This window comes from Palaemon carinicauda, chromosome 17 (assembly GCF_036898095.1).
Source record: "Palaemon carinicauda isolate YSFRI2023 chromosome 17, ASM3689809v2, whole genome shotgun sequence".
Classification (NCBI taxonomy): Eukaryota; Metazoa; Arthropoda; class Malacostraca; order Decapoda; family Palaemonidae; genus Palaemon; species Palaemon carinicauda.
In genome coordinates, this window is record NC_090741.1 from 57070956 (window position 1) to 57083631 (window position 12676).

The 12676-nt window shown below is 37.3% G+C and overlaps 2 protein-coding genes across 4 annotated transcripts in view; one reads left to right on the forward strand and one right to left on the reverse strand.

Annotated features, from left to right (window-relative positions):
* The first annotated feature begins 16 nt into the window (after nucleotides 1-16).
* LOC137656777 (putative serine protease K12H4.7) lies at nucleotides 17-11595 on the forward strand. Its single transcript, XM_068391052.1, has 9 exons — nucleotides 17-341; nucleotides 3650-3831; nucleotides 5752-5984; nucleotides 7122-7257; nucleotides 7790-7960; nucleotides 8863-8981; nucleotides 9399-9531; nucleotides 9944-10113; nucleotides 11335-11595. Exons 1-9 carry the CDS (start codon nucleotides 120-122, stop codon nucleotides 11439-11441), a joined length of 1473 nt encoding a protein of 490 aa, XP_068247153.1. The 5' UTR covers nucleotides 17-119; the 3' UTR covers nucleotides 11442-11595.
* Nucleotides 11596-12000: 405 nt separating this feature from the next.
* Nucleotides 12001-12676, reverse strand: part of LOC137656776 (integrin alpha-PS3-like) — a 75931-nt gene continuing 75255 nt past the window's right edge. For all 3 annotated transcript variants that reach the window (XM_068391050.1, XM_068391049.1, XM_068391051.1), the window contains one exon: nucleotides 12001-12470. In XM_068391050.1, coding sequence (XP_068247151.1) covers nucleotides 12357-12470 — 114 coding nt within the window. In that variant the 3' untranslated portion in view covers nucleotides 12001-12356. The remainder of the gene's footprint in view (nucleotides 12471-12676) is intronic.

Below are 12676 nucleotides of genomic sequence, written 5' to 3' on the forward strand. Positions count from 1 at the left end.
GCCCCAGCCTAGAGTTTCCTTTCATCCTATACCAAACGCCCCACCCTAAAGAGCTTTCTTCCATCCTATACCAAACGCCCCAGCCTAAAGAGCTTCCTTTCATCCTATACTAAACAAAAATGAAAACCACCTCATTGGGCCTGCTTGCCCTTGGAGTCCTCCTGCTGGGGTTAGCAACGCCAGGGGCGTCCTCGCTTCTGGGAAGATTCAGACGCGGTAGGAATAAGAATGGGTTCCTACCACCTCCACCAATTCCCGAAGGAAAGGAGCGGCTTGGAGAACAGTGGCTTGAGCAGCCCGTCGATCACTTTAACCCAACTGATACAAGGATCTGGTCGCAGGTAAATGGATTTTTAATTCGATTTCTCTCTCGTCTCTCGTAAAGAAAATATCGTTTATCGATTTTCACAAATACTCGAGATGATTGGACGTCAAATAACTACTGTTGTTAAGTTGAACTTAAAATAAATGAATAAATAAATAAATACATATACAGTATATACATATATATAATATATTTCATATATTGTACTATATACATAATATATATATATGTATATATATAATATATATATGTATATATATAATATATATATGTATATATATAATATATATATGTATATATATATATGTATATATATATACATACATATATATATATATACATACATATATATATACACATACATATATATATACATACATATATATATACATACATATATATATACATATATATATATACATATATATATATACATACATATATATATATATATATATATATATATATATATATATATATATATATATATATATATATATACATGTATGTATATATATATATATATATATATATATATACATACATATATATATATATATATATATATATATATATATACATACATATATATACATATATATATATTCAAATAAGCCATATATATTTTTTTTTTTTTTTTTTTTTTGATACATTAATGTCTGGATTCTCTTAACGACCTCGGGATCAGAGCCCCAGGCGAAATCACACAAAGACAAGAGCTTGGCTCCGGCCGGGAATCGAACCCTGGTCGGCAAGCCTGTATAGACAGTGACTAAGCCACTTGGCCACGAAGAAGGATAAAAGTCAATGACAATTCTTCTGTACTTATACCTGTCGAATTCAGGTATTTTGTACTTAGAATTGAAATCAACCCATCCTCACCATCGTAGCTAATTGGTAGTTTGTTACTTGGCATTCAATTAATGATAAATTTTGCACATTTTTACGTGTTTTTCATATTCAAATAAGCCATATATATATTTTTTTTTTTTTTGATACATTAATGTCTGGATTCTCTTAACGACCTCGGGATCAGAGCCCCAGGCGAAATCACACAAAGACAAGAGCTTGGCTCCGGCCGGGAATCGAACCCTGGTCGGCAAGCCTGTATAGACAGTGACTAAGCCACTTGGCCACGAAGAAGGATAAAAGTCAATGACAATTCTTCTGTACTTATACCTGTCGAATTCAGGTATTTTGTACTTAGAATTGAAATCAACCCATCCTCACCATCGTAGCTAATTGGTAGTTTGTTACTTGGCATTCAATTAATGATAAATTTTGCACATTCAAACTACCAATTAGCTACGATGGTGAGGATGGGTTGATTTCAATTCTAAGTACAAAATACCTGAATTCGACAGGTATAAGTACAGAAGAATTGTCATTGACTTTTATTCTTCTTCGTGGCCAAGTGGCTTAGTCACTGTCTATACAGGCTTGCCAACCAGGGTTTGATTCCCGGCCGGAGCCAAGCTCTTGTCTTTGTGTGATTTCGCCTGGGGCTCTGATCCCGAGGTCGTTAAGAGAATCCAGACATTAATGTATCAAAAAAAAAAAAAAAAAAAAAAAAAAAAAATATATATGGCTTATTTGAATATGAAAAACACGTAAAAATGTGCAAAATTTATCATTAATTGAATGCCAAGTAACAAACTACCAATTAGCTACGATGGTGAGGATGGGTTGATTTCAATTCTAAGTACAAAATACCTGAATTCGACAGGTATAAGTACAGAAGAATTGTCATTGACTTTTATCCTTCTTCGTGGCCAAGTGGCTTAGTCACTGTCTATACAGGCTTGCCGACCAGGGTTCGATTCCCGGCCGGAGCCAAGCTCTTGTCTTTGTGTGATTTCGCCTGGGGCTCTGATCCCGAGGTCGTTAAGAGAATCCAGACATTAATGTATCAAAAAAAAAAAAAAAAAAATATATATATGGCTTATTTGAATATGAAAAACACGTAAAAATGTGCAAAATTTATCATTAATTGAATGCCAAGTAACAAACTACCAATTAGCTACGATGGTGAGGATGGGTTGATTTCAATTCTAAGTACAAAATACCTGAATTCGACAGGTATAAGTACAGAAGAATTGTCATTGACTTTTATCCTTCTTCGTGGCCAAGTGGCTTAGTCACTGTCTATACAGGCTTGCCGACCAGGGTTCGATTCCCGGCCGGAGCCAAGCTCTTGTCTTTGTGTGATTTCGCCTGGGGCTCTGATCCCGAGGTCGTTAAGAGAATCCAGACATTAATGTATCAAAAAAAAAAAAAAAAAAAAATACATATGGCTTATTTGAATATGAAAAACACGTAAAAATGTGCAAAATTTATCATTAATTGAATGCCAAGTAACAAACTACCAATTAGCTACGATGGTGAGGATGGATTGATTTCAATTCTAAGTACAAAATACCTGAATTCGACAGGTATAAGTACAGAAGAATTGTCATTGACTTTTATCCTTCTTCGTGGCCAAGTGGCTTAGTCACTGTCTATACAGGCTTGCCGACCAGGGTTCGATTCCCGGCCGGAGCCAAGCTCTTGTCTTTGTGTGATTTCGCCTGGGGCTCTGATCCCGAGGTCGTTAAGAGAATCCAGACATTAATGTATCAAAAAAAAAAAAATATATATGGCTTATTTGAATATGAAAAACACGTAAAAATGTGCAAAATTTATCATTAATTGAATGCCAAGTAACAAACTACCAATTAGCTACGATGGTGAGGATGGGTTGATTTCAATTCTAAGTACAAAATACCTGAATTCGACAGGTATAAGTACAGAAGAATTGTCATTGACTTTTATCCTTCTTCGTGGCCAAGTGGCTTAGTCACTGTCTATACAGGCTTGCCGACCAGGGTTCGATTCCCGGCCAGAGCCAAGCTCTTGTCTTTGTGTGATTTCGCCTGGGGCTCTGATCCCGAGGTCGTTAAGAGAATCCAGACATTAATGTATCAAAAAAAAAAAAAAAAAAAAAAAAAATATATATATGGCTTATTTGAATATGAAAAACACGTAAAAATGTGCAAAATTTATCATATATATATATATATATTTATATATATTTATATATATATATATATATATATATATATATATATATATATATATATATATATATAAGGATTTTATTAAGTATGTATTTATATATGACTACCTAATTTTTCTGGAAAAAAAAAACTTGAGGCTTATTAAGGTTGTTTACATACATTTATGTAAATGTACGTAGTTATATAATAATCAGAAAAGAAAGTTGAAATACAGGCCAAAAGGATACATCATAAAAAGATACATCCTAAAAAGATGATTCTTTTACAGAAATATTACACCAACTTTGAATTTTACAAAGAAGGAGGACCTGTATTTCTGATGATTGGAGGCGAAGGCCCGGCATCCCAGGGCTGGATGTATTCTGGGTCGTGGTACGATAATGCTAAACAACTGAACGCTGCTCTATTCCAAGTGGAGCATCGTTATTACGGATATAGCCACCCTACAGAGTAAGTTTTCACTGATAGCAGCCTTACACAGTAAATTTTCATTGAAAGCAGCCATACAGAGCAAGTTTTCACTGATAGCAGCCTTAAAGAACAGGCTTTCTTTGACAGCCACCCTACAGAGTAAGTTTTCATTGATAGCAGCCTTACACAGTAAGCTTTCATTGAAAGCAGCCATACAGAGCAAGTTTTCATTGATAGCAGCCTTAAAGAACAGGCTTTCTTTGACAGCCGCCCTACAGAGTAAGTTTTCACTGATAGCAGCCTTAAAGAACAGGCTTTCTTTGATAGCAGCCTTACAGAGTAAGTTTTCACTGATAGCAGCCTTAAAGAACAGGCTTTCTTTGACAGCCGCTCTACAGAGTAAGTTTTCACTGATAGCAGCCTTACACAGTAAGCTTTCATTGAAAGCAGCCATACAGAGCAAGTTTTCACTGATAGCAGCCTTAAAGAACAGGCTTTCTTTGACAGCCGCCCTACAGAGTAAGTTTTCACTGATAGCAGACTTACACAGTAAGCTTTCATTGAAAGCAGCCATACAGAGCAAGTTTTCACTGATAGCAGCCTTAAAGAACAGGCTTTCTTTGACAGCCGCCCTACAGAGTAAGTTTTCACTGATAGCAGCCTTAAAGAACAGGCTTTCTTTGATAGCAGCCTTACAGAGTAAGTTTTCACTGATAGCAGCCTTAGAGTAAGTTTTCACTGATAGCAGTCTTAAAGAACAGGCTTTCTTTGATAGCAGCCTTACAGAGTAAGTTTTCACTGATAGCAACCTTACAGAGTAAGTTTTCACTGATAGCAGCCTTACAGAGTAAGTTTCCACTGATAGCAGCCTTACAGAGTAGGCTTTCACTGAAAGTAGCCTTACAGAGTAAGTTTTCACTGATAGCAGCCTTACAGAGTAAGTTTTCACTGATAGCAGCCTTACAGAGTAGGCTTTCACTGAAAGTAGCCTTACAGAGTAAGTTTTCACTGATAGCAGCCTTACAGAGTAAGTTTTCACTGATAGCAGCCTTACAGAGTAGGCTTTCATTGAAAGTAGCCATACAGAGTAAGTTTTCACTATTAACCACCCAACATAGTGAGTTTTCACTCGTAGAGACCCCACAGAGTAATTTTTAAGTGTTAATCACCCTACAAAATGAAATTTCACTGGTAGAGACCCTACAGAGATTTTTCACCGTTAACCACCCTAAAAAGTTAATTTTTACTGATAGCGACCATACAGAGTGAGTTTTCACTGGTAGAGACCCTACAGAGTAAGTTTGCACTGATAGTCAACCTACTGAGTGAGTTTTTCCTAATAGCCGCCCTAGAGTGAAGTTTCTCTGATAGCAACCTTACAGAGGGAGTTTGCACTAATGGCAGCCCTAAAGAGGGAGTTTTCACTGATAGCAACCCTAAAGTTTGAGTATTCACTGATAGCAGCCTTATAGAGTGAGTTTTCACCGATAGCAACCTTACAGAATAAGTTTTCACTGATAGCAACCCTGAAGAGTGAGTTTTCTCGGGTAGTAAGTCTAAAGAGTAATTTTAACTCCCTGCTTGTCCCAATGATCTTATAGTAAGATTTCAAAAACTCCCGTTTACTACTTCTCCTTTATTTCCTTTATCCTAATCCTTGAAGTCAATATATCACAAAAAAACTCAGACGAGGAAAGATACTTCTTAATGAAAGAGAACATACTTCATATTTCCTCGGGGAACTATTAAGTGAAACAGAGCAAATTAACAATCCTATTAAAAAGAGAATTTCATTCGGGGCTACGTTTTACAAATATATGTCTTCAGATAATATTGACGACTGACAAAATCTAACCAAGGCCCTTTGTGTCAATAAGTGTAGGAGAAGATGACGACGACATTAAAAAACAGATTTTTCCAAATGAAAGTAGAAATATTGTAATACGTCTTTTTCTACAGGGACATGTCCACAGAAAACTTAGTCTATCTCAGTAGCGAGCAGGCCCTGGCTGACCTTGCAACATTCACCATTGCAATGCAAAAAGAGATGGGATTGCAGGACAACAAGTGGATAGTCTTTGGGGGTTCCTACGCTGGATCCTTGGCTGCATGGTACCGTCTCAAGTATCCCCACCTGGCCCACGGAGCAATTGCCACAAGCGCGCCCGTGGATGCGAAAGTTGACTTCAGAGGTAAACAGCCTTTAATCTACTGGATTAAAGGATTCATAACAAAGTTTCTATAGATTCCATGAGCTCATACAAATATGAAATGCTATTTAATCCCAGGAATGCTGAGTAGAGTTACTATTAAGCTCCAAATATTCAAAAAGTAAAATAAGTGTGTCACAACTGAGATGGTGTGGGTACATGTTGAGGATGGACGATGGGCAGGCAGTGAGGAGTGCTTGGGAGGAACCTGATATTGGGATATGATCAAGGAGGAGGAGGCAGAGAATTAGACGCGAAAGTAAGGTGAAGGATTATATGGAGAGAAGAGGTTTGGCGGAAGTGGATGTCTTTGATAGCAGGCATTGAAGAGGGTGCATCAGGCAACCGACCCCTTAATGTAGGGATAACGGTGGGAAAGAAGATTTCAACAGTAAAATACACATTGCTCTGGTTCCCAGTATCTAGAGATATATTTTATCTGGTAATCAATTTTCAAATAAAAATCCAATTTTGGTGAGAATTTATGTTCTTATCAGGGTACTCTAGTTAATACAAGGAATGTTTATATCTTCCACTTTATTTGTCTGTATATCTGTTTGCTTGGTGGACAAGTAGCATTTACAATACATTTTTTTGGAGGGAGAGGATTGCAAGGTGGAGTCAGGATAAGAAACACCAAACACTTTTAATCAAACAATTCTTGTCGGGATAAAAGTTTTGGATTCATTTGCCTTTGTCAAAACATAAATCTTCAATATTTGGAATCGGTTGTAATGGTTTCAAAGAGATTAAAAGGCTTATTAAGAACTGTTTTAGCAAAGCTCAGTATGTGCATTTATAGCACTGTATATATTTTGCCCTTACCTTCTTAAAAAAGAAAAAAGTTTACAACGGTTCCAGAAGTCTAAAATTACTGCCAGAATTTTGCTAAGACAGCATCATTAACGTTTACAATGCTTTCAGAAGCCTAAAATTACTGCCAGATCTTTGCTAAGACAGCATCTTTAACGTTCACAACGCTTTCAGAAGTCTAAAATTACTGCCAAATCTTTGCTCAGACTAACATCATGGGAGACAGGTCTACAAATTGCAGAAATTATATAGATGAATAATAATGTATTTCTAACATTCTTTTCAAAATCCTTTTGGCGACTGTAGAATACTTCGACGTAGTCAGAAACTCACTGGCAACCGCAAGTGAAGACTGCAACATTGCCATAAAAGCAGCAAATGAAGAGATGGAAACACTACTGTTAGACGCGGCTGGATGGGGCGTCTTAAGTGAGAGATTCAGGTACTATTAAATCTAAAAGCTTTGGGGTAGCCTATTGGTAACGTCCCTGCTGGATTGAGTTCAAGTCCAGCTAAAGCTCTATAGTTTCTTTGTGTCTTTAACCTGACCATCCTTGTTAGCTTGGGGTTGCTTATAGGTATACCTGTCGAGTCATCATTTCATAAGTTTATCCTCTAATTCAATGTTGATATTAAAGAGTGAACCTAAAGTTTAAATATTTAAAAGCCCCTCATGAAAGACAGAGGCAAGGGACACCGACGTTGCACTAATTGGCAGGAAAATTCCATAAAGACTGACCATATATACATATAAGCCTCCAAGACCCCTCTTCACCCAAGCTAGGGCCAAGGAGGGTCAGGCTATGGCTGTTAATGACACAGCAGGTAGACCTACAGGCTCTCTCAAACCCCTAATCCTTAGCTCACAAGGTTAGCGAGGTTGCAGAAACTACAAGAAAGTATGTTGATATTGAGGAACGAACTAACTTCCATTCTAGAAAACTTCTAAGACCTCCCGAATGTTGTTTCCGCAGACTCTGTTCTGCGCTGGACGCTACCATCCAAGATGACGTATCTCTTCTTTTTGAGGCATTGGCTGATAACTTCGCTTATGTCGTCCAGTATAACAATGAGCTAGGATCCACCAACATCGAACTTGTTTGCGGCATTATGCAGGATGAGTCCTTAGGCACCCCTCTTGACAGGTAAAACAATTTGGTTGTTTTATCCGAGTTTCAATAGTAAAGAGTATGTTTTCTCAACACACACACAAACAGGAGCGAGAAATGTATGTTTAATTAACACAGGCATGATGTTAGGTCAATGTCATTCTGAGACATAAGGGGTAACCCAAACATATCATTACAATGAACAACATTTTCTCTAATCTACTTGCAATATTTCAAAGTAGACATACTCCTTGCATATGACTTTTTATCGAATCAACTCCAAATTCAAAATGTCTACTGTATTACATTAAACCCCTCACTTTGAAGATATATATTTATCATACTTCCTAAAAGAAACATATATGGTATGTATAAGAGAGCTTATATTATGGCTTGAATAGTTTAGTGAATCATTAGGGCTCAAATATGGACCAGTAAAATAGCTACTTCTCATATATTACCAAGCCATCTAGGCTCCATGGAGATGGTAGATGGCCAAGGCTCCATGATAAACAGGGAATGATGGGAACTTAATCATTTCTACTCACACCTCATAGATGATCTGATGTTCTATGAATCTTAATCAAGATTATAGCTATCTCACAGACCAGACCAAGGCGCGATGACATGGCTAAGTTATTTTACATTATGGATTCAAAGGATAAATCTTTGGATTTTTTTATTTATAGCTTTAAATCTAAGTCTTAACATTCTGTTTTCCTTTTATGTAGGTTCCTGCTTAATTCATTCATTCCACTTAGCATCAAGCTAAATTATCTTTGGCATTCAAGATTAGCAGTGCATATCACTTTCTTCAGTTACTATATCTAAAAAAAAATTGCCATCTCATTTTAGTGCAATGAAAACGCTCCACTACGTAAAACAAAAAGTTTCAGAAAGTCAGATAGTTTCTTGTATTGATAGAGTATTTCTGTCAGGTACCAAGAGGTCAACAGAATACTCCTAAACGAATTTGGGGAGACTTGTCTGGAGCATCGGTACGACGTTATGATTAAGGCAATGCAGAGTTCCAAATGGGAGGAAAACATGGACGGAGGTAAGATTCCTCTCCTCTCACTCTAGTAAACAAATATATAAATGTCTATAGAAAACGTGGAATAAATATAACATACCTCGTAAATTGGGGGAGAGGCTGCTTTCTACAGTTATATTACACTCCAAAATCAAACCACTGTTCTATACTCTTAGGTAGTGCTATTGCCTCTGTATCATGATATTCCACTGTCTTGGGATAGACTTCTCTTGCTTGGGGGCACATTCAGGCACACTATTCCATGTTTCCTTATTTCCTTTCCTCACTGGGCTTTTTTCCTTGTTGGAGCCCTTAGGCTCATGGCATCCTGCTTTTTCAACTAGGGTTGTAGCTTAACTAATACACATAATGATAATTAATCTTCCATTTGCCTTCTCTATATTGACTAATTTGTTAATTCCATGAATTTATCCACACAAGGACGAGCTTGGGTTTACCAAACCTGCACAGAGTTTGGTTGGTACCAAAGTTCTGACTCTGAGGAGCAGCCATTTGCCCACCAGTTTCCACTTGACTTTTTCATCGATATGTGCCAGGATGTCTACGGAACCAAGTAAGATTGAATTCTTTTGTATATTATTAAAGAAAGACACCTAAATCCCTCAGATCCAAAGATACACCTAGTTATAGCAAATATTAAAATATTAGCAACCGAAGTATTTTCAATGTAATGTCAGCTAAAGTGTGACACTTTACTTATTCTAAACCCTAGGTTCTCAAGTTGGGGTCTAGATTTTACAGGGGAGCAAGGAAAGGGTTTCCTTAGCTCTATGAAAGTAATGTAAAAATGTAGAATAAACATCTCTTATACAAGTTTTTAAGTGATTTTCAGGGATGGAGTCCATAGCTATCAGTAGGTTCTCACAGGGTCTACTACTCCAAAAAAAGGTTAATTGGAGTCCCTGCCCAGCAACCAAAAGGTAAAACACTTCCAAGATGTAATAGGGATCATATATCACCAACAGCTTTACAAAGGAACTGCTGTACAAAGGCGTGGACAGGACAAACGCGATGTATGGGGGCCTTCACCCAGACGTGACTCGTGTCGTGTTTCCCAACGGTTCAATTGACCCTTGGCACTCCATAAGCATTCTGGTAGATCTAGGCAGTGAGGTGCATGCTATATTAATCAATGGTAAGAACCTGTTCTTCTTTTCTATCTTTATGTCATTCTTAGGAGTGAGAGTGAAAGTATAGCTTATAATGAGAATGAGAGAGAGAGAGAATGACTTCTAACTCGGCCTATATTTGAGTCTTTAAATGAGAAGCTTTCTTTACATAAATTAATTTGTCAAGTACCTAAATATTTCTGCATTACCTGATTCAGTCTCTAAACAGTCATTCAAGGAATTTTCATATGAATCTCAAACCAAATTTAATGCCACAGTAGCAATAAAGTACAGTACTCGTTACCACTCAAGAGGGCATACCACCAGGAAGTGTTAAACTTGCATTTTCACTTTATTACTCTTGGGAAGAGGTAGTGAACTTCAACAGTTCTTTACCACATACATACATAGAGACAAACATGCTGAGTGTCCAGTCACCAATCTACGTACTGACCAGCCCCAATGTTATACTCTACTTATTGGAAGAACAGTGGAATAACAGATGTGTAAGATACTTGAGATAGCGATTTGCTGAATATCGTAGAGCCGAGTGGCGATAAATGAGCTTGACCTTTTCTTAGTAAGAGAAAGTTTTCCATATTACAATAAAATACTTTTTCTCTGGAATGAGAGAAAGAGATAGAGAGAGATTTACTCAAGTTTAGTCTTATTTTTTCCCATATCAAATTCTCTACATAACGTATAAAAGATATATAACTTTAGAATAGAAGTGACCCTTTTTGATACATCAAACCTGCTGACTGACTATGCAAACCAACAGACATGTGCATTTCTATAATCTATTCCCCAGTCTAATTTTCTTGAACCCTCAATAAGCTAGTGCCCAGCATAAACCTCTTACACCCAATATATGCTGGTGGCCCGCCTACTACAATCCTCTTACACTCTCTAAAAGCTGGTGGCCCGCATAAACCTTTTGCACCTTCTATAAGCTGGTAGCCAGCATAAACCTCTTTCTCCTTATATATGCTGGTGGCCAGCATAAGCCTCTTACTCATTCCTATATGCTGGTGGCCAGCATAAGCCTCTTACTCATTCCTATATGCTGGTGGCCAGCAATAACTTCTTTCATTCTCTATAAGCTGGCAACCAGCACAAACCTCTTGCACCCTCTATATGCTGGCAGCCCCTCTAATCTTCCTGCACCCTCTATAAGCTGGTAGCCAGCATAAACACCTTGCACCCTCTATAAGCGGGGCTACAGCCTAATCCTCTTACCCCTGCAGGGACAGCGCACTGCGCCGACATGTACTCCCACTCTCCTGAAGACCCACCTGAGTTGGACAGAGCCCGAGAGGAGATCTTCAACCTCATTCAGAAATGGCTGAGTTAACCATTAATGACCGCAAGTTTGGCTGCCTCGCCGTGTGTCGGAATCCACCATGACTTCTTCATATACCATAGTACTACATATGAGAAGCACTAAATGATACAAATCCTTAATAATATATTATGTTAAATATTAAAAAAAACTAGCTTCAGATTCATTTTTTCAAATTGGAATGGCATTCAGATAAAATTCATGAAAAGGTATATAATGTTATTTATTGACTCCTTTCTCTAAATGTAAATTAGAAAAGTAGTTTTGTTTTATATATAATTTTCTAAGAAGTGTTCAGAAAAGCACAGACTAATGCCATTATCTTATATTTTGTTAAACTAACCTTCTATGTACTTGGGTTACTATGTAAAGCCCTCAGGTACACAGAGGAATATACAGATGATTTGAATTATCTTAGAAATACTGTAGTCTGAATGGCACTGTACTTATGTTAAGTTATCAGAAGGTTTTCTGAACATGGAACACTAAAATCAGTGGGGCTGTGTAACAATCATAACATCTAAGAAAGTGATACTTTCATGATTTTCTTGTTTTTGAATTCAACAATTAGTAAACCATAAGGGTATAAATTCCCCTTCAAGAAAATCCAGGACATCATCCACATAATGATGCCAAACCATTTGAGACAGCTACAAGTGAGAAGAATGGATAGCACCGGATGGCATTAGTAATTCGTAAGAATCTATGGTACCAGCTTAAAAAATATAACACACCTTCAACATTTCCTTCAGCAAATAATTAAGTAACATCAGAGCTGACCTAACTAATCAGTGGCTTGTATTTTCACATCTTCTAAAACATCTAAAAAATCAAAGAATAATCACTTTGATTCAATACAAAATTCTTATATATTCAGCCATATGAATTGCAGAACATGAAATGTGTTTTCAAGACACAAGTCTCTCTTTAACTATCTGATATGCCGGAGGCTTCTGGTGTTTGTTCTGGTCTTCGCTGTGACAGCCAGCGTTCCCTTTCCACCTTCATCTCTTCCCGCTTCTTGCGTCGGAAGAACCCCTTCTGTTGGATTAAATGTTCTCGATTAAGAGATCAGTCCTTAAACGGCATAAAATCTTTAGGCGTTTCTTAATTATATACTGCAGTTATTGAAGTGTTAGGGTATGAGATAACCATAACTTGCATGAAATCTCTTCGAATCATATATCACACCAAGGTACAGTTGGGCACAGTAATTCCTGAGGAGGTGCATCCTGTCACACCTTTAC